This window comes from Eleginops maclovinus, chromosome 21 (genome assembly GCF_036324505.1).
Source record: "Eleginops maclovinus isolate JMC-PN-2008 ecotype Puerto Natales chromosome 21, JC_Emac_rtc_rv5, whole genome shotgun sequence".
NCBI lineage: Eukaryota > Metazoa > Chordata > Actinopteri > Perciformes > Eleginopidae > Eleginops > Eleginops maclovinus.
Genome location: NC_086369.1, coordinates 10,917,188 through 10,944,045, shown reverse-complemented (window position 1 = coordinate 10,944,045; position 26,858 = coordinate 10,917,188). Strand labels below are relative to the sequence as shown.

The following is a 26,858-nucleotide window of genomic DNA, read 5'->3' as shown; positions in this document are numbered from 1 at the left end:
GCAACATGAGCCTTTTCTTAACAGGCCTGTAGCGGTACAGGCTTTTAAAGAGGGGAAGTGCTGTGACCTCTGGGGATGAGGGTGCGGGGCTTTGGAGTGACATGGATTGTTGGAGATAGTTATGGCCTGTTAGCGAACATTTATTTCGGTTGTCAATGTGCGCTTCTTTTCATAGTACATGTCAGGGAAGAATCCATGCCGGTGGAGTTCAAAGCGGCGCTGCAAAATAGGCACAGCAAAATAAGCAGTGCGTAGGGAGACGCAGCTTCATTTAACTACCAGGTTTGACAAAAGCTGCTGAAATTATGCACCTGGTACTTTCTGAAGCGATAGACTCCAACAGTTCATAACAATGAAAATCAAATTACGCCTGGAATAACATTGAAACAGTGTACTTTGAAAGACTAGCTTGTCAGCAGCGCATCAAATCGCAATCCACTTTGAATATATCTTGTTTTGCACTTCACGGCAATTATACCAAACCTTATTTTGTCAGCATGGTAAAACTTCAAGAGACAAGCACTTTGCATTTTAAATTTCTGTTTACAACACATTATCCCATTTTCTACCTACAAAACGTTATGGCTTCGAGGCAGGTGAGCCAGTCAAAGCTGCGTATAAATGTGAAGTGTACCCCTTGTTAATTAACCAGAGGGCAGAAGAGACGGAACAGCAGACAGAGATGTTGCACAGGGAAGCCGTTGACCTTCACTCACATTACCCTCCTTCCTTCCCATCTCTTTTATACATAAAGGGTGGCTCCCTGGCTAATGAGCAGGATTAAAGTAGGTCTGTGCACATGTGAGCTCGCATGGTGCAATTCATGTGTGTGTGAGTGAACGAGGGGGTTGAGGGTCTTTTTTTCTCATCCGCCGGTAAAGTGTTTCACCTTGGCCGCGGCTTGGAAGGGCAGCCTGATTGAAAAGCTTTCTGGCCGTGGCATCTGCCATCCTCCCCGCTGTTCTGTCACCACTTTGATTCATGCACAACCTGACCACAACCGGGAGGAGAGCCACTCTAGCTCGCAGCGGGAGGGAGGTCCACTTCAGAGCAGAGGAGTAAGAAAAGGTGGAACAAGGGAGGGAGTGAAGCTCAGAGAGAAAGAGAGAAGAGACAAGGCCAGTGCTCATAAATAACACGCTGGATTTCAATCCTCGGTCACATATCTGCGGCAGCTCAAAAGCATCATACGCTCTCACGTGTCCGCCTGTTTTGTTTTTCATCTCGATGTGGGAGTCAGCATCTCATGTTTGCCAGGGATTGAGTGTCACTAAGCTGTTTCTGGCACAAGGATGGTGAATTCTTTTTTCCAGGCCCAAAGCACTACAAGCTTCCAGATATGGAAGTTTCTTGTGGAAGAGAGCCGCGGCCCACACAGCTTGGATGTCAATCGTATGGTCTTTTTCTTTCTTTTATCCAAAACAGATTGTGAGAAAAGGAGCCGTATGGTGAGTCTCATGATTAGAGGACAACATTTTGTAATCTCGGCTCTCTATCTGGACACACATTTATTGATTGTAAGAAAATTCATACTGATTTTCCTTCCAGCGCCAATGAAAAAGCATCAAACACAGAGGCTATGATTCAATTATGCGTTTCTTTTTCCAAAGGACAGTTGGCAATAAGTACTGTCTCCCCCTTCCTCCGTCTCGTATAATATAATTAGCAACAGGTTTTCGCCTTTTTTCCTTCCATCAAATGCTGATTTCTCAGTATATGAGGCTGCATGGAAAACAACAAGAAAGGATAAGGAGGGTGAATGAATGAGGAATATTTTGAGTTCATGGTATGTGGGAGGCCTTTCAGTAGTCAGGGGTGGATAACGTTGAAACAGTACCTCCCAATGTCTTACTTATCCACCTGTCCCAGGGGAGAAGGGAAAGAGAAGAGGCTCTTTAGTTGAATAGATGAGGGAGTTCTGGACACTTTAATGCAGCGTGTCCAGGCTTGTCAGACATGTTTCGTTCAGTGGTCTAACCTTGAATGGGGCTCATGAGTATGATTGATGTGGCCGCGGTGTTACGTGGTCTGTTTGTTGCCCTAACGCCACAGCGCTTACAGATTCACAAGGGGAGGCAGGTGGGAGGGGGGCCCCGGCGACCACAAGGTTCTTTATTCAAACAATCAAGGAAACCCCCAGAGGGGCACTTGGTGAAGCGAAGTTTGTTTGCAGTGGGTAAGAGGGTAGGTTGGTAGGAAGTAGAGCCAATGACCCTCCTGTCTTAGCCCCAGATCCCCGGGGTCGTTTTCGGTCACTGTGTTTGCACACAGCGGGCCGTTGGCTCGATGGTGTTCCTCCACCACTCAACAGGGTGTGATTCGACCGGAGCGGAAAGCAGACAGTGATGGATGGGCGGTACCCCACTGCTCTCTGATTGAGTTAGAGCCACTCACAATCCAGCGCTTTGTTTGCTGTTCACTTGATCTCTCCTCACTAAATTGCCAACATTAGTTGTGGTCTTTCTTTTTTATAGCAGCCGCCACTTTATTTATTTTTTTCTCACGGCTTCATTTCTTTTGTTGCATGGCAGTAATTGTAAAAAAGGATTGTAAATTCAGCCCCACAGCAACCTTCCATGGTATTATCACAGCAGGGTAGTGCTGAAAGAGTTATTAGTTGCTTGTACCTCTGGTGCCAGTCAAGCCGCTCCAGGTTGACCTCTGCCTGGACACGGATAAGTGACAAGTAGGCCTGTCTTCGATGCATTCTTAGACAATCTCCCTGAGGATTTCACCAAAAAAGCAGAGGGAAATGAACCTTCTGGACTGACTTGCCTCCAAGTTGGCAACAATGTTTGATTATTGGGCCAGTAAATGGAAGAGTCACCTTGCCCTCCAAATTCTGGCAGTGGCTGGCCGGCCATCAGCACTTAGATCGGCTCTGCATTGGCAAGCATCCAGCTACACTGCTCGGCACCGCGGAAGAGATAGACCTCTTGGCATGTGGCCCTCATAGCACGGCCTATTTGGCTTTGGAAGTGCTGCGTCATTGGAAAATCAAAAGTTCCTTGCTTGCAGTGAAAACAATACAGCCATCAGAATGAAATTAAGGATATGTGTTTAAACGGTAGATATTGGGTCAAACAGCTGTTCCACATTCAAAGGAAACTCTGGCAACAACTGATCAACCGGCCATGCTGGCAAATATGTGCCTATTGTAAAAACACTTGTTTTTATCGCCATCCTTTTTCCTCTTTCCTGTCAAGAACCAGAAATAGCTTGTTTTGTCTCAAGGTTACGTGTAGTTTAAGGTCAGGTAGCTGATTGTCCACATTGTATATACTTAAGCAGACAATCCCAATCCTCCATGACGCTCTATCAGGGCCTGATCACAGCCAAGTGATTGTGTGTCCATCCAGATGACCGGGTCACACGGAGCATCCAACCCAAACTGCTCTCTGACGCCCCCCCCCCCCAATCCCCCGCCGCCTCCACAGGCTGCAGGGAGGACAGAGAAAAGAAAGAGGACGCTAGGGGGGACGGATGAGGCGTTTAATTGAATAATTCCCAGTGCAGTTATTACCACCGTTGCCCTCGAGCTTCAAAGATGCTTCTAAGCCATCCAAGATAATTGTAGATAGAAAGAGAGCTTGCTTTATAACTCTGAACCTATTTTGGAATACTGTTGGCACCTGGTTGCCAACTACCTCTATCAGATTTGCACACTACTTCTCTCTTTTGTTTCAGTTCCGTTACTTTATCAACTGCTCCACTAACATGCCTTAAAAGTCGTACTTTATCTCCACCTCGCCAGTCGGTTTCCTTCTAACCCACCCACACCACGCTCTTTTTTCCTTCCTGCCCATTGTGGAGAAGAGAATTTTGAGCAGCACCCAGAGGCTTTACCTTTCGTTGACCCCAGTCTCAACTCCCCTCCTCCTCCCCCTCCCTCAGCTACTCTCCTCCTCAGCTCCTTTAGCCGTCTTTGAATATCACATGCTCCTTGCACACACAGCTCATTACCCGACGGGGAGCACCGCTCGCTTCTCACAAGCGTCAGAAACAGATATATGCTTGCATTTTTATATATCCCTCAATTTTGGGGAGCGCATATTGTTGTTTTTGAGCCTGTAAATGGGAAATTATGTAGCGTTCACTTGTCTAATTTTAGTCCCATGTTACGGTCAGTAGGTCACTAGTACAACGTTGTTGGCAATTATTTCTATGTTTCCTCCTGTTTTTTCTTCACATGGTTCCAGCATGTCGTCCTCAGTCATATACACATCCTACACATTGTAGTCATGAACAGGATATCCAGTTATATTCCGTCCCCTAACAAGCACCCCCTTTATTAGGACATACCTAGAATAAATGGGTTACTACTCTCGGAATCCTTTGATTGGGGTTAGGATCCTGGTCTCTTCTGGAAGTTGCCTCTTTTGAGTTTGCGATCAAAAAGTCCAATTGATAGTTTTACATCATCCTAGACCGCTACAGACAGCAATTGACCATTCTGCCTTGGAATGCGTTTCAGCTGTTGTGCATATGAGAATAAAGTTTTGAATCTTGTAGGCTTTTGTAAAGTAAAGCAATGACTCAAGTAGGTGCCAGCCAAAATATTGTAACAAACCCTGCTAAAGGGGCCCATAATGCATTGAGATGAGTCTTATGGGCCTCTAAATGTCCATTATATGATAGATTAAGATGAAATAGACCAATACTTCCTCCCTCAATGCAGGTTGTGTGTGTATCTATTCACAGGAGTAGACAACAAGAATAGGGTGATGACCGCGAGTGTAAAAAAGGACAGTGTACGCGTCAACCCTGCTGTGCCTCTTCGACCCCTTTCTCGCAGTGCCCTGTTATTTTTACCCTTGACTTTTCATTGTTGTAACGGCGGTGTATCATCTGAGCCGTGCCACAGACCCCTGTGGAGGACTCTCTATTCCCTCACCTCTGCCTACCCTGTCTCTTGTGTAATCAGAGATCCTCTCAAATGTCAAGGTGGGACAAATGGGAACCATTCCCTCTTGCAATGGCCCCAGAAATGGTTTGGAGTGCTTCTTGTTCCCTCCCTTTCTTTTTCTCTTCCCCTTTGAGGTAACACACAGGATCTTATTGGCATGCTTCTTTCCTTGAATCTTTCAGACTTTTATGCAGATGTCCTGCTTTTTGTCTTGGTCCTTTGTAAATGATATCACAGAGTTTCTTTGTGGTGTTAACGTGTTAGCACTTTCAGAATATGGGTGTATAAATGACTGAATCATTGAGAATGATCCTATAATACGGCCATTTTTATTCCATTGCTTAACTTCTATGAAGTGTTTCTTAGAAATCTAACCAAAGGGGGTTCATTTGCGAAAGCATACATTCACAAGTGAATATTCAAATCTGCACACTAATATGCTTACAGATCGCTGCTGTACGCTGAGCAATTTCATTTCCGAAGCTCACTTAGCAGGGAAAAGTGCTAAATGTGTATTTCCATTCTGCCATGGGCAGTTTTCTAATTAATTGCACATTCTTGCTGTATTCATGATAACAAGATGTGTGATGGGGAAAATGTGGTTAGATTAATATTCTCATCCCTGCCACAACTGTAGCTTTTATATACAGCTTTCATATAGTCTTGAATTGCATACATCAGATTGATGCATCTCATTTATTATTATTACAATAAATGCTATATTTGTACAGCAGAAGTTGAATTGTTACTTGTTACTTTTTGTGAATACATGTTAACAGCCTATCTTTTTTCATTTTCAATTCAAATGGCACCTATTTGATATTCTAATATTTGTTGATTTTAACTATTAAACATAAAAACAGTTCAACATTAAAATGATTAAACAAATGCAAAACTATACATGAAGATCATTTTGTAAAAAGAACCTCTGGGTTAATTAGCAGCTCCTTGGGTTTTATTTAATCATAGTAAGCAGTTTAAGGCAAAGTAAGATAAATGACTTTGTAAAAGAAACTGCATCTTTTGTTTTAAGTACTTCAGATTTCTATAATCTCGTTATTGTGACCTATTGGTCATGCTTGGCCCTTTTAATGAGGCAAGAAGGTCAAAGTGTGCATAACAGGATGACTGGAAATATGCACAGCTCTGCTTTAGCCCTGTAGGCATGTCACAGTCGCCCATGGGAATAGAAAGTCAGCTGAACATACTACAGCTTCGCCAGGGTTCAGAGGGCAACAGGCCTTACATGTGAGGTGAGCACGGGGGATTTAGATGGCCTGCTAACAATGAGCGCTTTTGTGGTCTGTTTTATTCTCCTGATTGTTTTTAGCTGCTTACCCCTCACTCCCCGCCTTCGTGCAGTTCAGATCTCTGTGAGCCTGCTCTGTGCTGAACAGAAAGGATCCCCCTTGGGGCAGAATTCTCCCTGTGTCAGTCTGTGCTCATACCTCCGGATAAAGGATTATTGTGCATTTTGAAAGGGTGGGGGGGATGCAATAATTGGGTCTAAATAGCCAAATTCATTAATTTGATTGTTGGCGACAGCAGATCTCTCGACAGTGTAATTAGGAGAGCTAATGAATGGAGGCACGCTAAATCCATCAATGCTAATGATAATTGCCGTTCAGGAAAACGAATATGCTTTGCAAACATGTGGCCGAGGCCGCCACAGAATCAGAAACAGGCATCTAAAAATATGAGCGCGTTGAGTATAACCGTATGGGGTTGACACCCAAAGAGGCCAGTCGGAGGGGTGCAGCTGGGCCGTGTGGGTGGGGAATATCCATCTTTTTTATCTTCAATCCATCCATGTGGCAGCGTGGTTGCGAGCAAAGCAATCATGCCCTTCTCCCCTTGTCGACAAGGAACCACTTCTGAACCCATCAGCTCTGATTGGTTGGTGGTTTTTCCTGCTGGGTGGGTTGCCCAAATTTAAGGCCTTCAACTTCTGCAATAATTTTCTGCAGATTCAAAAGTGGAGACACATCAGTGGAGAGTGTGACCGCTTAAAAAAAAATCTATGTTCCAGCTTCACGGTCAAGTTCTGTTTTAGCAATTTGACCATCAATGCAATTCTTAATGTTTGCAAGTTAATTAGGGTTCATGTTTTCAGCTGAGAACATTAAAATATACACCTGGTTTACAGCTCAGATTTTTTCGTACTTCCTCGTCTGTCAAGGAGAGCTGATGCGGGGCTCATTACAGGAAAGAGGGGACATGTTATTCTAGTGTGGGTTAATGAATGTCACATGCACGAGGGAGGCAGTCTGGTAGGGAAAGTAAAGAAAGAAAGACCATTTTATTTCAACAGAGTATGTCCCCTCCAGGCTAGGAAGAAGTAAGTCAGGGATCTGCTTGTCTCGTGCCCCTTGTACAAACATTAATGATGTTTTTTCAAAAACCCAAGTGACGGTTTGTTAGCCGAGACTCGTTAACACGTGAGGTCTCCGGAGTTTTCTGACAGCTGACAACAAAGTCTCTTTTCCTGCTAACCCCCCTGGGCCTCACAGAGCTGTCCCAAGTCTGTTGTTCGGGCCTCCCCACTTGTGTTACCCAGGGATGTTTTGACATGTTGTAGGTGACATGTTTTCGTGCGATAGCAATTTATACTGTGACAGCCGCAGAAAGAGAAATGCCAGAGTGAAGTGCAAGGCATTTGTTCTATACGCAGCTGAACCAAACAGAGTAATGGCAAAGAAAGATCTCTTGTTCTGGGGGTTTCCACAGCATGCTTGAGCTTATAAATGGTCTGATTAAGAAATCTAACCAATTGTACGAGGCTTATCCAGTCTGTCATAGCGTTATTCCATTGCCTCGGATTGTATTGCCTTTATAGAACCATATCAAGCAGACATTTATAGAGGGAGGACAGATTGTTTCCATGGGAAAGCTTCAGGCAATATAACCGTTATATTGTTAGGCCGCTGGTTTGTCGCCTTCTCTTTGGCTTTGCAAGGAGGGCTAATGTTCTCGTTTGACACTAGCGGATTGCTTTCTCTCTGTGCCTGAAGAAAGAAGGCAGGCTAATACATTTGAGTCGGTGAAGCGAAGGTCGTTGAGAATTACATTCACTCCCCCCTTACCCACCCAGCCCTCTCTTTTTTCTCTTTAATTTCCCTACTGGATTGGCAAACCATTTTCACTATTAGCACTGTGCTAGGCAGCTCACTGTGTGTGTGTGTGTGTGTGTGTGTGTGTGTGTGTGTGTGTGTGTGTGTGTGTGTGTGTGTGTGTGTGTGTGTGTGTGTGTGTGTGTGTGTGTGTGTGTGTGTGTGTGTGTGTGTGTGTGTGTGTGTGTGTGTGTGTGTGTGTGTGTGTGTGTGTGTGTGTGTGTGTGAGCCTTTCAGTTTGGGTGTGTGTTGTGGCGTGCTTGCAGGCCCACCCAGACCCAAAGCAGCCTAGACAGATACATAGGTGCATGGCTCAACATGATTGTACTGTCATGAGGAATAAGAAGAACAACAACAAGAGTGATACAAGATAAAAATCCCCCCGCGCGGCCCTGAGAAAATAAATCCACGTTTAAATTGGAAGGTCAGGAGGACCCCACTTCTGTGGGGCCACCTGGGGTTTAAAAGTAGGCCATGTTCTTCTTTTATGATCCCAAATAGATGTTGTTAACCGTCCCCAATGTTCTCTAAGGACTCAAACCTGGAAGCGATCCCCACAGGTGTTTAGAGTAATGGATTAGAGCTACTTTTACACAGCGGGCAACAGGAGAGCCTTTTCAGAGCTCAAACTGCCCCACCAAGCTTTTGCCCTAATGTCTTCCAGATGATAAGGGCCTGGATGGATCTGTGTTAGCAGAGCAAAGCGTGTGGGCCTCCTGGCACACAACCGCTCGAGCTCTGCCTCACACACCAGTTATTCAGGCACAAATAGATTTTGGAGAAGGAGGTCCCTTCACTGTTTTCCCCGCACACAGAGCACAGCGAGAACCCCCAGGGCGTATTCTCTCTTCTATGTGCGTCCTCTCTCCCGCTGTGCTGCCTTTATGAGGGCAATCCGAGCTGATGAGGTGCCAGGGGAAAATGCAATAAACAGCTTTTCTGGAGGTGTGAGAAGTCAAAATATAAAAGAAGATAACAGTATCCGTCTTGTTTGGATATTGACTAAGGCAATTGTGAAACAGGCGATATGAAAACATTGGTTGCCTGCCCATCTGTCCATGGGCACACAATTCAAAACATACTGTCCTCTACATTATGCATAATCCTCTGTATGTTTGCACATATGTCATGCATATGTACACGCCAGCAACAACACTGCAGAAGCACTTGCTCAGCTCCTTCTGCTGTTCTCTCCTCTCCTTCTTCACCTCAATGATCCATCTCAGCATCAATTTTTTAGGCGCCTGGCAGTGCAAAGCTTTTGGCAGTTGCTGGGTGAAGCAGGGTGGGGGGGATAGCTGCAGAAGCAGAGGCTCTGAGGTGAATTATAAGTCTGCTGATAGAACAGACCAGGGCCACAGAAAGATTGATGCTCTCTGTTGTGAGCTGGGAACCAAAAAGATGGAGAGGATAGGAATCAGGAGAGGAGAGAAGGAGAGGAGAGTTATCGGGAGGCTTGAAGCTTAGAAATAGGAAGCAGACTTGTATTTTTTTACTGCAAAAGGATTAGCCTTGTATCTTTGAATTCATAAACATTGTAACAGCAAAAAGAAACCCAATGCCCTATTCAGCTGAGCCCTTAAAACTAAATAACGACTAACTCCCCAACCATTTAACCGCAAAGTGCAGGGGGGAATAACATTGTAAACTCCATGTGCAACTAGTATTTTTTTACTGTGCTGCAGCTGATAAAGTGACTGAAACAAAGTAGTAATTGTGTAAGCCGAGCCAGGCTGTTGCTACAGCTGGAGAAAATAAGACCAATAAGATCACAATATGGAGGAGTAAACAGAGGCCAAACAACCGAAAGACTTCAAGATGTATGAAGAGCCAAAGCACAGGAAGCCAGATCTTTCCGGACACTTTCTGATGAGATCTGTGATTTTAGAGAGCAGCTTTCTTGCCAGATTCCAAACTTTAACCAGAGTCCCTGAAAATCTTATAAAGGGAAGATGAAGATGAGGAGGCACTTGATGCATGTTGACAGCTCCATATCACCTCAGATCATCCCGTCCGAGCAGAAAGAAGAGTGAAGTCATCCATCCTCTGCACCACCTCAGGGGACACAATTTCAGTGCCACTTCTGTCCAGCTCTACATTTAGTCACTCTCTGTCCTTTTTTTTCTCAATAGCTGCCTTACTTTTTCAATCAAGCTGAAACCCCTTCCCTAAATCACCTCTGGTAACCTGATTTTTGCTTTACAAATATATTTTTTTAAAGTGGAGCCGGTGAAGGAAACCGCTTTTGTTGAAAGAGGTACTAAAGGTTGCGTGTGGATACAAGTACGGCCCTACCTGAGGGATTTGGCCCACCCAGAGCTATCATTCAAAGTGTAAATTGCCTTTTTGTGCGAAATCCTGTGCATTAAGTGAATTCAGAATCGCTAAGGAGTCGTGATGTTTTGACAGTAATTTGGGATTCAAGCAAAACTATGGAAATAGGCCTCTTTTGCCCAGAAGGCACATATTTTCTGCTGAAAGGAGGTGGGGACATGCCCGGCACACCTGCAGCGTATTACACCTACATACATCAGAATTAATTTCAGTATTCACTGTGTGAGTTTTACTTGGTTGCTGATGAAGACTGAGTACCGTCACAGCAGTGAATCAGAGTTTGGGGACGAGAATATTTGCTCGATTAGTGGCCTGCACAGCTAAAAGAACTTGTCAGGAACGTGCGTTATGGCCAATTAGAAACTGTGGATCCTGATCCCGAATCTGCTTTAGGAGCCTTGCTCGCCCTGTCACTTAGTCAAAACACTTACACACCAGATATACAGTGCACAAGTGTAAAAACACCTAAAAGTGCCCTTGACATATAAACTGATAACTACAGGCTGTTAAGACCACCCTCATTGGCCAGTCACTCGAATTTCTCCTCGACCCTCTTAGGTTTCACATGCCAGATTCCGTGTTTGTGTGTCTCATAGCTCCTGTTCCCAGTCCCATTTCGAAGCTATTTTCCTCATCTGCTCCTAAACTCCGACTCTATTAAGCGGCTGCTCCCTTCAATAGCCCTGGGTCTGAAATTCCATTTGACTGTGATGTTTGTGTAGGTGTGTGTTGAACAGCGTTAACACCTTCTCTTGCTGTACACCAGCCTAAGCCAAAGGCCACGATATAATCACTTTCAATTCCCATTTTCTCTCATTCAAGAGGCACACACTGTCAGTGTTATCTCACGGTTTAGCAGGAGAAAGACAACTGTTCGGCGTAGTCATAGCAATTACGTAAACCTGACCTCAGTGCTGCTGGGAGGAGCACACCACCTCTGCAGGGTGTGTGTGTGTGTTTGTGCCAGGTTGATATAATGAAAGCATAACCCGCCCACCTGTTCTCCGAGTTTTAACCTGAGACCTCATTAGTACACAGTGTTTTATTTCCGCTGCATTACCTGCGCAATATGCTGTGTTGCTCCTTGTTTATAGGGTCCTCTGAGAATGACATTCTGCGTGTTTATGTCAATGTGTGCGTGTGTGTGTGTGTGTGTGTGTGTGTGTGTGTGCGCGCTTCATATATGCACAACTTGAGCCTAAAACAGTGATAAATGGATTTCCAACAAATCCAATATACAAGAACGGAGCAAGAACAGAACTAAATGAAAACTAACCCTGGGGGAAATGGTTTTCTAAGGATCATTGTGAATAACAGTTTCCTTTCTCCTGCCTTCAGGTATGATTATGTGGAGGTGCGAGATGGTGTGGACGAGAGCGGTCAGCTCGTGGGGAAGTACTGCGGGAAGATCGCTCCCTCTCCGGTTGTCTCCTCCGGAAACCAGCTCTTCATCAAGTTTGTGTCTGACTACGAGACGCACGGAGCTGGTTTCTCCATCCGATATGAGATCTTCAAGACAGGTGGGTGGCCCTACACAGCTGCTGCTTCCCTTTGTCCAACTTTTTGAAATATTACCTTACATGTCACTTACATCAAAAACGTAGACCTACGACACCAGCTTTATGACATGCTTAGAACATTTATTAATTCATATATTTGTATCAAATTATGCATGCCACATAACCTCGTAAACGTGACTATCGACTTTGTTTTATATAAAATGCACATCATAAGTAATTTTAATCTGAGACAAGAAAGAGCCTCTCTGTGTAGTTTCGTGGTTTATTTGTGATTCAGTCAAGGCACCAGAGCATCAAATTATGCAATCCCAATATGGCAGGCAATATGCTCCATTCAAAAACTAATGAATCACAGTCCCATATGTTCCATAATTGTAGCAGTTTTTATCTGCTGAGAATGATTGTACAATAAGCAGGGGCATAATTTGCTAAGCATTGACTCGACAAATGTTGTTTTCAAGTGTTGGTTTATTGTTAGAAGGCAATCCACAGCAAGAGTATAAACCCGCAATTAGAACCAGTGATGAGTTGGTTGTGGAGAAAGTGAATTCAAGCCACAGAAGGAAGAGCTTTCCCTTCACTGGAATCCAATCAGTCGGAGGTTCCTTCCTTATTGTAAATAAGTCCTCTGGGTAATTTTAGTGGGGGAAACATGTATGATAAACCGCAGATATCCTCAGGGGATGTCTATCTTATCAGGACACAACACCCCAGGAGGAAGGATTTCCTGTTGGTTGGCTGCCTTCCTTTGTTTGGACGAGAAGGCGGAGGAGGAGGCGGAGGAGGACAGCACATATCTGGAAAGTGACTTGTAGGCAGACAGGTGCGACAGACACCACTTTCATTAATTAACCTTAGCAGCAGTCTATGGGATGGCCCCCCTTGACCCCAGGGACATGATGAATGTCCTCCCCTCCCTTTTAATCTGGAATAGTGTGTGTTTGTGCTTGTGTTTGTGTGTCCGGGCTTGTGCATGTCACCATCACGGCAGGGCAGCTGGTGGAGTGTGGCTCCATTTACGAGATCAAAGCACCACTCCACCCCGACATACGCAAACTCATCTGTACACACTCCCTAATACCCCTCCATAGGCCAGTTAAATCTACTCTATTCTTCCCATGATAAACATCGAATTTCCCAGTCTAATGTATTAGCCAACACTGATTATAAATGAGGCGTGTTAGTGGCCCAGTTGTGTAAGGGAGCAAACCCATAGACACTGCGACATTAGGAAATGTGGAGATTAGTGTGGATTCTTTTCTTTTTTTCAGTGAATCAATGGGGAATTTAGGCCTAAGGTGTTGCTGTAGATTAAACTCAGGCGGAGAGGAGCACCATGGGTGTTCCCTTGGTGGAATCCAGACCCTCGTTATGCTTTGAGTTCGCTTTGTGTTTTCACTACTGCTGCGCTGGCTGGCGCCAAGAACGAGGCTCTGAGATCAATTAACAGCCCTGTTTGTGAGAGGGAGTGAGAGAGAGAACCGTGCAGAAAGAGAGATTCAAAGTTAGCTGATTAGCACAGCTTATCAACAAGCAGGGTATTAGCTGGGAAAACATTGTGTTGGCTAACACATGTAACGTTAATGATGATACACAGATGCTCTGATAACGGATGGAGGAATGGGAGGCTCGCACTCGTGCATGCCAATGAAGGGAAATGCAAAGAATGCAGGCTGTTTATCACTGTGATTATAAAGGCGCGGAGATCACTGGAAGTCAACATCAGGGGCTGGTACTGCCTTTCATCTGCTGTTACGTACAAGCAAAGGTCACATGGAAGATAAATATATCCACAAAGCAAACATATGAAAACACATACTGCCCTCAGGGAGCATACGCCAACTTATACAAGTATGTTTACATGTGCAAGTTTACCCACTTAAGCTATAAACTATGTAAATACACTCTCGCACACGTTTCAACATGCTGGCATTTGCAGCCCTGGCTTTCGTCAACAGTAGCCTGCAAAGTGTCTAATTGGAAGAGAACAGGTTGTTTTGCGGCTCTCTATGGCCACTTCCACATCAGGCTCTACCCCTCTCCACTCCTCAATCCCATCCAACCATCTTAATTAGCATGGGCAATTTATTTTATGGCCTGCAAATTGGCAGCCTCGCTCCACTGGCTGAAGTCTGGCAAGAGACGGGAAGAACGAGCTGGCGGGGGAGAGGGAGATAGGGAGGAGAGGGATAAATCTGGGAGTGAGGAATATTTGAGTTGAAGGGAGCTCAAGGATTTGCAACATGGTTGTGTTTGTTGTGTCTTTTGGGACACAGTTGGCCTTAATAAAGTAAAAAGGTTGGGCTTGACTTGATAAACAACAGTCATTATGACACAGCGAGGTAGGGTCACCATACACCACAATCCTGGTGACTGAAAGACTGTGTTTATCCTTTCATCAGACAGTATCGCACTTAAAATCCTCATGTGTTTCTGGAAAAGATCCGTCTTCTTAAGTACACATGCGCACACATGCACGACATATGTTCCCTTTTAACAGCTCTGCGTAAGCTTAGAACCACATCAATACTGGCTGAGGGCCCATTGAAGTGGGCGCAGAAGCAGAGATAGTGCCAGTTGTAGCCCCCCTCCCCTCCCCCATCCAACTCACACACACACACAAGCTCATCTCGTCTCCTCACCATTACTCAGCAGGATGACTAAGTGTATTGGACGGAGGCCCATAACGGGTGAAAAATATTTTCACGCAACAGCCTTGTTTATAATGTCGCTGTGATGCGGGCGCTCTTAGCGTTTGCACACACCTGGGAAAACACTTTCAATGATGTGTGTGTGTTTGTGTGTTGCGTGGGTCCTAACAGAGGGCGCGTTCTGCTTTTACGGACGGCACGCCATGATGACATAGGTCACATCTGGCATGGAGACGTACTGTCATCTCACACACACACACACAGCCCTCATGGAAACCTAAGACAACAAATCTCTTTAAAGGGGAGCCAGAGGGGGACTGAGACAACCTCCCCCCTCCCCGTCCCATTGGCACTTTGTCATCCCCTAAAGCAACGTCACACCGCTTAATGCCATGTCAGTATTGGGGTGCCTCAGGGTGTGTGTGTGGGTAAAAGTAAACCTGCCTTTCCATCTGTTTCATTGGCGGACACTCCACAGGCTTCACGTTAATGTTTGATTTAGTGCTGAAAGAGTTCATTCTCCACCGACAATTAACCCCTCTGTACGTGTGGCATAAAGACTGAGCGAAGGGGAGGGAAGGTACAAGAGCAGAGGGGGCAGTAATGGGGGTGGGGGGCTGTGAACTGGGCTAATGATCAGCTGGAGAGCAACATTGAACATAAACAGTGTTGATTTACTTAGCAGTCCAAGAACAACACCTCCAGCCCCTATGGCTCCGGCCTCTAATAAACCATAGGAAGGAGGGTGGAGATGAATGGATGGAGAAAAAAAAGTGGAGAAAAGCAAGAGAGACAGACAGATTTAAAAAATGAAAATAGCAAGTGGCTGTCACATTTAATGCCTGTTCCTTGGCGCAATGTTGTTTTAATGATTAACGCCCAGTCTCTGGTCTGCTTTCAGCACTTAAAGCAGCAGCTTAATAGAAACATAACGGACAAGTCATCAGGGAGAATAACAGTCGAAAGGCGCGCGCTCCCTTTGCATTTATTTAAGATTTATATCGATCGCTAACACTTGCAAAGATTGAAATCAAATCTCCATTAACTATAATTTGTCTGCTACAAATCGTCCTGTTAAACAAACTCTCATCACTCAGGGAGAGAGTCGGAGTGACATTAGTTTACTCCCCCGTCCACAGGCTCAATGTGAACGAGAGTTAAAGGAATCCATTACTGCCCGCTGTAAATGTTTTAACCCCTGGTCGGAGGTTGCTGGTAAATGTTGAGTGCGTTCAAGGTTACTTCTTTTTACTCTCGTCCAACTTCCTGTCGTAAATTCAGCTGTTGGTTTGAGAGCAGTCTTAGTGTCCTGGGTGAACACACTGTTATATCTCAGATAAAATGGGACAACTTAAGCAGCCTTACCTGAGTTAAAACTCTTTTTATTTACAAACCCATTTCTGTTTCCTATTGAGGCGATAAATCCGCCATGTAGTGAGAGTTAGCATGTGGCTGACAAGAGGAGGTATTTCTCTCCTGAAGCGCCTTGTACAGAAAAAGTGTTACTGCTATCACTGAATGGCTCTCACGCAGACATCAGCACAAAGCATCCTGGATGTAGCGAGGGGGGGGGTGGGGACCGAAGCCCTCTCGTGTGGAGACAGTAGATAAAAGAGATCTGTTGGATGATTATCACGCCGGTGGGACCGACCAGAGCGCTCTGTCTTCTCTCGCCGCTCTGTTTTGTTTGTGATGTCTTCACTCCGTCCTTTTTCTTGAGGGGGGTATAAACACGTTCCGCAACACAAACGCTGACAAAAGTGGAGTTTGAGTCTGCCTCAGTCACGATAATTCAAAAATAGCACAGACACAGTAGGACATAATGGTGATGGGGAAATGTGTAAGTTTACTGGAAATAAGCACCATTAAAGCCATACCCAAGATGTCATAAATAATGTATAAAGAAGTCTTATTTTTAAATAAGTAAATACCGACAAAGAAATAGTGTGTAGTTCACATCAGTCTGGTTTTGTGTGAACCATTCCCAAGACTTAATCTGTTCTGGTGAACTGCTGAGCTGAGATAAGAGTCGTGGTGGAGGCTGATGAAATAGATTGAGAGTGGAGTTCGGAGCCAACATCCACAGGAAATTCAACAGACTGACCTGAATTGCACTTTGGGACTGCAGCTGTCCACAGCACAGAGGGACTCATAGGCGTCTTTTTACAAAGAAGTGGCTAGTATCTACAGTTTTTTCCCCAAATCTGTCTGACATTTCTATACAAATATGCCGAACTGTGCAGACCTGCATCATCCAGCAACCCTCTCATCTCGGCGAACGCTCTATCCGGACAAAATTTCTCCATTTTCCCGAGGTAAATACAAAGGGAAGCTGTGAAATTAATGGTGCCCACTGTTCTTGAAAAGCAGCAGCACTAAATGTCAGCTCTCCTTAGAGGCAAAACGCTGCTTGCCGTGGCTTTCATCTTGGGGAGAGAGAAAATCAACATGGCGCTCGTTCCCTTCACGCACTCCATTGGTGGACAGGCTGAAGTGGGACTGATGGTGCTGAATTAGATTCCCAGCGAGAAGCTTGAGTCACATTGGAAAAAGCAGTTTGCCACATTTATTTAAGGTACAATGAGTGTAGCACGGAGGCACTATCTGCCGATAACTCTCTGCAATTTTGGTTTCGATCGGCCCCATCTGCGCCCATCACGCCGGCTGTCAGACTATCATGAAAATGACATTATCCTGTTCCCATTTCTACCACTAATGGCTCTAAATAATTGCCCTGAATGACAGGAGTCCTCTTTTTTTCCTTAGTTGTGTGTGTGTTAGTGTGAAGCCAGGCTTGGCTACAATATGGCCCAGTGCTGGAGCCTGCGTAGTGAATATGTTTTAATGTCTCTTCCTATCAATCTTAGAAAATGTCCTGCAGCTGTAAGCGTCATTTCTTTAAATCGCATGTCACTCATTCTTATTTCATAATCTTGTGCTCATGATGCTCTGAGAAATGACTAATAATGAACATGTGTTAAGGCTCCTCATCAGCTGAAAGGCAGTTCTCTGGGGAGCCTAGTGAATAAATATGTTTACTTTCCCTTGTGTAAAACTGTGCTTAAGATGTGCTGATGTATGAACAGTCATTGCCCTTTATTTTTATCACTGACTGTCGTTTTGCCTGAGTCTCATATGTCTCACAGACATGGACTAATGAGGCTGTGTGTGACAGGTTTTCGCACATATAAAGTTGTTAATCCATCTCTCCCCGATTCTGATGATTGAGTTATTTGACTAATGTTCCTCTCATAGTCCAGATGTTCCAGATTTAACTCACACAGTGATAAAGTAGAGTGAAGTTGGTGCCCAATGCAAAACAAGGCACAAATCCACACAGAGAATGGTTGAGAGACCCAGATGTAGCCTCTGGTGAATAGAAGAACTATCAAGGTGGTCTCCTGTCTCTAGGCCATAAACTGTCCTCCAATCAATAGAACAGCTGGGAGGCAGAGTTCCTTAAGACCCACCACACAAAGACACCTCAAGCAGATCACTTAACCAACAGTGTTTCAAAAGAATCATCCCCACCCCTTCCTTTATCCAGGGTTCGTCTCATCTTCTCACTTCCCATCTGGTTTTCCTCCCTGCAGGTCCTGAATGCTCCAGGAACTTCACCTCCAACAGCGGTGTCATAAAGTCGCCTGGTTTCCCGGAGAAATATCCGAACAACCTGGACTGCACTTTCATGATCTTTGCCCCCAAGATGTCTGAGATCATTTTGGAGTTTGAGAGCTTTGAGCTGGAGCCCGACCCGACGCCCCCTACTGGTGTTTTCTGCCGCTACGACAGACTGGAGATCTGGGATGGCTTCCCTGGAGGTGAGCAAGCAGGGCTGGTTAAGACAAAGACAAAAAAAAGTCACTGGTTCTCTCTTTGATAGATTTAGTATTGCTTGCTTTCTCATTTCTTAAACTACAGCAAAATCTCACAGATTAGAAAAAACTATTTAAAGCTTCTGCTTAGAAATCTGACTTTCCTGTGAAGGAAAAGGGATGAGGTGGGTGGGGGCCTGGTGGGTTTCAACTCCACTTTTCAATGCTCTTTGAGAAGAAATAAACACCTTTACAGAATAAAGTGGCATCAACCAGACTTGGCAGCGTTCCAAGTCACTATTGGCATAAGTGTGATGTCATCGCTCAACGCCTCCTGGTTATGCAATCCTGACACATTTCCTTTGCATTGATTGTACATCTGGGAGTTTGGTCAAAATCTACGCCATGATATTTAGGTTGCTTCTCTGATGTATGAAAAAGTGAAATTGATCTTGTAAGGAAATGACTCTTGAAAGGAATTTCCTTGAGGTTTCCTTGTTTTTCCCACAAGGAGAATTTGGTCTTAACAAGAGCCAACATCTCCTTTTTGCAAGAATCCCACAGCAATCGAGAAGCTTCAGACGACAATCAAATACTGCCCTAAAATGGCATTTTCAAACCATCTTAAAAAAGCAGGTGAGAGACGGAGTGTTCAAAGCAATTTCGTAATGGCCAGAGATGAGGCTTTGAACTCAGCGAGCAAAAATCACCTCTTGAAGTTTCTAGTTTTTCTTCTGGCTATTTTATCACGGGGTGTACGAGATGAAAGCTTTTCTCACCCATCAGTGGCTGAACTATTCTCTGCTATAGTGTTGCAAGTGATAAGGTTGATGGGTAAAAATCAGCGCCTTTTCAAGTGAGTTTGCTCCAAGTTCAATATTCTCTCAGCTCACATCTCGGTAAATTTGAACTGTGCTTGGTTGACCTTTTTATTCCACAAAGTATTCCTGCTCATTTGTATGTTCTGTCCCTGAGGTGGGACTTTTCAAGTTTCAAGATTCGTATTGATTAATGAAAGACTTGGAGAGCTGAGAAAATGTCACATCATTATCACCTTTTAATACATTTTTAAACTAAAAAGTACCTCAGGAGTGTGGAATTGAAACATTCTGTGCCTCCAACTTATTAAGATTCTGAGATTTCTCACTCTTTCTGAGCAGAATGAATGGTAAGACTCACCAGGACCTTTTGTCCAACAGCCCAGCTGAATAGACTATTCAGGGCAGAAAATGGATTCTACCACTTCGGAATGACGTGGCATCACACCCTTCAAGTGTTATTGTATGTGACAGACACCCTTGGATAAAAATAAGCCATGTGAGCAAAATAGTGTGTGGGCTTTTGCCAGGTGGCTCCTGTGGTGCCTGATGGATCGATAGTGCATTAGGGCTGGAGGCATGCTAGCCGTCGTGATGGGAGATGTCCGTGCAGGCCTGTGTGAAGCACTGGGATTACACCTTTCTGTACAGGCGCTGTGGAAGAACAACTTCCACTCCCTTAGTCCCTCTTCACTAAGGAATGGAGAGGCAGGCAGGGTGCAGACATCAGAGTGAGGCTCTTTAAAATTTCATAGCGTTGGGGAGTCATGCAGATAATCCGAGAGATGGCATTTTTATGTTCAGCCCAGGCCTTTGCAGGTTTAAAAGCACACATAGATTCTCACGCACATACTCCAAGCCTGGGTTATGAAGATTAATCGGAGCGATCCCACCCCTGCCCCGCGAGTCCCCTTGGTCTGGCCTTTGCCTTTCATGTAGGAACTGGGCTGAGAGAGTGGCATGTTTTGGATGACAGGAGGCCACAGGGAGGCAGGACTGTCACTCACCACTGATCACAGCATTACTAATCACAGATAAACTCCGGGTCCCTACACACCAACAGGAACACACACTCACAAATGTGCATGGATCATAGCACACATCACAGGCATAGGGCAAGGTCATTGTGCTTTCTTGCTCTTTCTCCATATTTCTCTGCCTCCTCCTTCCACCTCCTGTTTTCCCTCGCACTTCCTCTATTTTTCTCGGTCTGCTCAGTGAAACATGCTTTTATTGCTCCCTTTAATGCTCCCCTATTGTCTCGACCCAGTCTCCTTTACAAAACTCACTCAGCCAAAGCTGTGTCCGCCTCAAGTCAAAAAAAAAAAGGGTGAAGGTATTTACAGCCAGCATATAGACAGAGACCGTGACCTGCCCACACCACAGGTCCCTCTTCCGCTTTGCTGTTTTTGTGGCGAGCAGGAATTTTGGGAGTCTTTTCTCAAGCGTCTTTATGGGGTCGGGTACAAAAAATGCAGCCAGTGTCCTACCACACTGACACACTAGTTTTCACACCTCCTTGGGGGGGTTGGTAGTTAAACCAATGTGTGACCTGGCTGTGGCACACAAACAAATATTGAGTTAACCCCAGTTTCAACACAGTAACAATGTTTCTGCTTTTCTCTTCTTCTTTTTCCAGTCGGTCCATATGTTGGGAGATACTGTGGGCAGAACACCCCCGGCCGGATCATCTCCTACACCGGCATCCTGGCACTGACAATCAACACTGACAGCGCCATCGCTAAGGAAGGCTTTTCGGCAAACTTCACTGTCATCGAAAGAACCGTTCCAGAGGGTAAGCTGGCATAAAAACACTGAGAACGTTACAGATCTGTGTTTAAATCACAATCCAGAAAGATTTGTTCAATAGAAGAACATCTGCCTTGTATTAGACTGAATTAAAACTGAGTTGCATAAGAATTAGAGGGTAATAAAGTTACCCCCAGAGGAGAAGTACTAAAAGTAAGAAGCAGATGTCTGCAACCGAAGCCACACGTGGTCATATTATGACAAATTCCCACAAGTTTAACAGAGCTGAGGAGTTAATTAAATAAACACCTACTGCTTCTTCATTTGGGTAATGTAGGGTACAAGTCTACCACCCATGGTTTACAAGGCCTATGTTTACACACTGTGAGCCTAGACAGGCTCCAAATGGCGGCTTCCCCACCAGTAACCATCCCCGGACACACATCCCTAGAGCTTTGACATGCAGCATCATCATCCCTGGGCTCGACCCCCGACCCCATTTTGCAAAACGCTCCAACAAAACATTTCATTAAGGAAGACAAGCACTGGTAGCAGTCATAAATCTGTTCAGAGACCAGACCACCTCAAACACACACAGCCAGTCTTTGAAAAGTAATAGAGATGGATAACATTCAACAAATCTACTAATCGTCTCTCCAAAAAGGATTTAGACTTGCCCAGAGGGAAGACAGGCGCTGAGTTAATGCACACACACACACACACACACACACACACACACACACACACACACACACACACACACACACACACACACACACACACACACACACTAAACGACCCCAGCTCACATTAATGAGCCCACCAATGATGTAATTTCTCCCAAGTTTCTTCCTAGTTACTTGACTCTCTTTAATCACACATCTTATATCAGATTACGCAAATCAACTTTTCTCTTCACCGTTAAGATGCAGGGTGAACTATCTGACCCGTGATCAGTAAATACCCTTTCCATGAGCTACTTAGTCTTACATCACCAACCGAGACGTTTCCAAGATCTAAACCCGGGCTGCGCTCTTCCAGAGATGTACCACTTGAATCATTCATAATCCCCTTATGCATAATACACGGTGGATTTTCTCGCCTACGCAAAGCACGGGGAAGGGTACACTCAAGCAGAAAGCTGCTGATGTGATGTGATAAGGTGATGAAAGGAGGCCTTGTCTTCTGTTTTTACCCCTCCCTCCAATCAGCCTCCCAAGCCATTCAACAGCCCTGCCTATCTTCTGAGCTATCAGTCCTGCTTCGGTCGGTAACCGACATGATCAGATACCAAACAATGCCTCTTAGTGCGTTTGTTGATCATGATCCAATTATCCAAGTGCTGCGGGTCTGAGTGCAAAACTTTGACAAGTATGAGTATCAGCTGACGATGAGGGCGAAGAAGTGCAAGACATTGTTCTCGGCGCCATACTGAGACTCCGACAGGATAGCGCACGTTAGCGTGCACGCGCGTATGCAACCGCGCGTTGACACTGTAAGGCACACGCTGACCTGGTGACGGAGGTGTGTTTGTATCATGGCAGATGGGAGGACCATCTGTGTCAGCTCACAGGCAGCAGCCACATAGCAGCTCCTCGTCCTGTTCCCTCTGAGTGTGTATGTGCCATGTACTCACAAGCACATGACCGCATTTTAGGGCAATGCGCCATTTGTCTGTAGAAGCATTGCGTTTAGAGAAGCGGTTTATATGGTCGAAGAAAAATAAGTAAATAAACAAAGGAAAGATTAATGGCCTGCATGAATGTGTGAAAGTGTGTCTTCACATACCTCTGTGCTGCCCAGATCAAAAGGTCATGGTTCGTTTCAACCGTTGCTGCAGCGGTGTCAGTTTGTCTGACCTCCAGGGGTTAGAGAGTCCAGCCCCAAGCTGACCCAGCTGAGTCTTTGGTCCCGGAGCCAAGGATGCCTCAAAGCGGCTGTGGCGGCTGTCCCACGTCAACACAAACAAGGAAAGTCACCTCTTCCCATGGTTGGTTGGGCTATTGAGTGTAATATGTGACCCCAGAATACGAATCCAAGCACACCTAAACTCCCCCAAGAGACCATGATGGGGGAAAATAGTGTGCAAAATGATAAACTGCCCATAGGGAGGTGAGGGAAACAGATCGAGTCAGTGGAAGAAACAACTGGAGTGAAAGTCACTTTAACGCCTAATACTGGAGTAATCTTAGCCCACACTGAATGTTTTATGAAGACATTTTTACGTCTTAATGTGAAACGCTTCCATTCCACCTCCATTAGAAACTAAAGAGGGAGAAGCAGAAAGGATTTACTGAGGCGTCGCTGATGTGTAGCTCTTTTTCCAGCAAGCAGTGCTAAGTGCCTGTCGTGTGGTGTCCTTCTCCCCGGAGACAAGCTCTGAATCTAGGGGACACTGAAAGCTCATGCTGAGTACATTCTGGTGCTTTCAGTGCTCAGGATTCACATCTTTTCCTCTCCTCTTTCATTCCCTTCAGACTTTGACTGTAGCGACCCTTTGGGTATGGAATCAGGAGAGATAACATCGGACCAAATCATGGCCTCGTCGCAGTACAACCCCAGCTGGTCCCCGGAGCGCTCCAGACTCAGCTACTATGAAAATGCATGGACGCCGGCAGAGGACTCGAACAAAGAGTGGATACAGGTACCATATTATTTCTCCTGTCACAGAGATTTTTATTGGGGTTATTTGCTTCAAATCACAGAAAATGACATTGGGTATCAGAGGAGAGGTAGAAAATATCTAAAACCATGGCAGTGTAGGACTATTTCCCAACTCGCCACAGTATGTTTTTGGAGGTGAGTCACAGTCTGAGGGTGTATGGTGTATTGGAAAGGACTGCTGCCTGCTTGAACACAGTATGAGTGTTCGGTGTTTGTCCTTCGGTCTCTGGAGGTGCAGTGTCTCCATAACACTTTTAGGAGACCCAACAGTTTCAATGATGAATCTCTGCCGTCCTTATGGACCTCCGGGTGGTTGAGTCCCCACCTCCCAAAAATTGCCTGTGTCCACTCTCTCTATCACTGTCTACCTATCTGTGTGTGTCTGTGTGTTTCTCTCCCTTTGTCTTCCTGTCCTACCTGATAACTTCCCCTTTCCTTGATAACAGTGGCCGCCTCAGGAGATGCTGGGATACAGTCCAGGCATCCTGCCCAGCCTCTCTCACACACACACACACACACACACACACACACACACACACACACACACACACACCCACACCCAACAGGTTCTGTCATATTTTTCTGTCTGTCGGCTTATCTGCACAAAGCGATCATCACCCTTCGGGGAACTTTATGTGGAAAGATTAAGGATTTAGTTCTTCCATCCCTAGATGGGGATAAGTCACATATCCCAAGTCCACTCACAGCAGAAACCCCCCTGTGACAGAACAGCACTACCTGGCTGCAGTCGGAGCATGTTTGATTTATTAACCGAAAGCCTCCAGGCCTTGTAAATGCCCAGACTGTTTTTCTTCCCTTACTGTTTTTTCTACAGTCTTTGCTTCACTGCTGAAAAGTTTGGCCCCCACATATTCCTCAGGGGATAAATAATAGAGCTGACCCAAAGCCAAATATTTGCTCGGGGAGGGCCATAAGCAAGCTTTTCCTTTATTATTGCAATGAAAATATTGTCCTGAAAGCCCCCGTTGCTCCTTCAGACTAATTGAATCAGTGTTTGAGCATGTATGTGTGTGGGCTTGAGTGCATTTTCTCCTATATGGGTGTGTGTGTCCGTGTGTGCGTTCTTGGCTCTGTGGTGAAGGACGAGGGTTTGGCCGGGTCCACATTGTCCTGCAGAGGAACCCAGCATGCATTTGAGTGGATGAGGAAGAAACATAGCCTACCTAACCACTTCCTCTAGCGGTTGCACAGTCTGTTGTAGTAAAGTATTTTTCTCTCTGAAAGGAGAGCCATTGTTCACCGTCCGATTTGTGTATTGGATTATGACACTGAAGGCCTCTTGATTTCCCTTTTTGTCAGCGGAAATTACAAGTGATCACAATGATTTGTTGCCACTCTAGACTCCCCCCCCCCCCCCCCCCCCCAGCTATAGTATTGATCATATTGAGGATTTGATTTGGCAGTAAAATCTGGATGTGCTCTAATGGGCATGCTGATTTCCCAATACTAATCAGATCAAAACCCTGAATGGGGCTTTTCTTATTTTTAATTTCAGACGCAGCAAAGGAGCCAAGTCTGTGGTTGCCGCATAATTTATGTTTTTCCAACGAGTGCGATGCACTTGTGCAGAGCACTCTGAACTGAAGCCCAATTATCACAAGTGGTATTAAAAGAGTAGAATTCTTCATTCGTCTTTCATTAAGCCTGTCCGTGGTGCTACAACAAGCTCAGGCCCCCTCGCGGCACGTACAAATCATCTCAGTGCGCCGTCAGATGCATAGTAATCAATTCATTATTTATTTCATTATCATTCCCCGACTGCAGTTTGAGGCAGACAGTTTTTTATTATTCATGAAAGGCTGCCTTTTCAATCCTGGGCATTTTCCCTCACTCTGCTTTCCTTCTTTTTTTGCTGAACATAATCCAGATTTGTCATCCATTTTAATGCTGCCTCATTCTAATGCATAGAGAGGAGGAGGGCAAGATGCTAGAGTCTGTTCGCTCTTCTCTGGGTAATTAGATTGGTGTGGTGTGGTTCAGCATTGAGTGCTGGGTTAGCCCGGCCATTAATCAGCCCTTTGGTGTGCACAGAGATGGACAGATGTCCTTTGAAGGGGGTTTGCAGCTTGGGGAGGGAGCAAAGAAAGCTAATAATCCTTCAAAACGGACCTTCATTTCATTTGCTCCTTTCAGATCTGTTCCTTTTCACTCCCTTTTTTCCTCATTCCCCTTGAAAATTCTACAGGTCTACAGATCTTTATCAAGGTAGAGGAAGATGTTCTGCATAGTATCTGCCTGTGTGAGCCATGACATGGGGTCTCTACAGCAGTTTGCAGGAAAAAATTAATGATGCTACAACCCCAGAATATCCAACGTATAGCCTGATCCTTGCTTTATGAAGTCAGACTGGCTCTGCGAGGAAAACCCGAATGCCCCATATCACAACACATTCGTCTTTGAGTTGAAGGAAAATGTATTGGTTGCGTCATAGCCTGAAAACTGACAGTTCGTCGTGAACCGTGACAGGGGGAATTGCAAAAAAGCTGACCTAGAGTGGAGTGGCTTTGTCAAATATCTTCACCGAGAGTCACCCCAGCATCTGAATGATGCAATAAAACCCAAGACTGTGTCTGTCAGGCAGCTGCCATTGATCGCACATACACACAACATGAATAATTGAAACTGTCTTGGAGAGAACCCAAGCATCAATATCTGAAAGCCTCTTTATTGAGAACCTCATAATGGCTATACTGTACAGTACGTTATCCCATATGCTAGCTTGAGTTGATTTTGCTCTCCATATCTATAATTTAGCTGCAAATGCTCCTGCCATTATCTTTAATCTTCTTGCCAGGATGCATTATCCCTTAATTACCTCTTTGGTATTTATGTATGTATCAGACCTGACTATGATAGATTATATTGTTGAACTATAAGAAAAGATGTTCCCTTTACTTTTGTCATTTGAGGAATGCTTTCATGTCGCTTGTCTGATAGATTACAGCACTAAACATGAGAAACATGTCAGTGTTTGTTTGCACAATATGGTCCTTTATCTGCTGCATATGGTTCATAAAAACATCTGTATTTAAATTGGACTTTAAAACATTTCGGGGGGGGACCATGTAATTCCATAAGGCAAACAACTGTGAAACAAGGGCCACTTAGCAAAGATAACAGGTTGAGTTCCACTGCCTGACCAAGCAAACAACCACTAATCACACACTTCCTCGATAAAAGCACTGCCCCGGCCACAGTGAAGTTTTCTTTTCCACTGCCTCGAGTGCAACATCAGACGCTAAATCGTCTCACTCTGCCGTATCCTGCTTT

General features: G+C 45.0%; 1 protein-coding gene across 3 annotated transcripts in view; it reads left to right on the top strand.

Annotated features, from left to right (window-relative positions):
- nrp1a (neuropilin 1a) overlaps window positions 1-26,858 on the top strand; it is a 56,700-nt gene that overhangs the window by 7,825 nt on the left and 22,017 nt on the right. For all 3 annotated transcript variants that reach the window (XM_063912867.1, XM_063912865.1, XM_063912866.1), the window contains 4 exons: window positions 11,689-11,870; window positions 18,115-18,342; window positions 20,794-20,949; window positions 23,381-23,547. In XM_063912867.1, coding sequence (XP_063768937.1) covers window positions 11,689-11,870; window positions 18,115-18,342; window positions 20,794-20,949; window positions 23,381-23,547 — 733 coding nt within the window. The remainder of the gene's footprint in view (window positions 1-11,688; window positions 11,871-18,114; window positions 18,343-20,793; window positions 20,950-23,380; window positions 23,548-26,858) is intronic.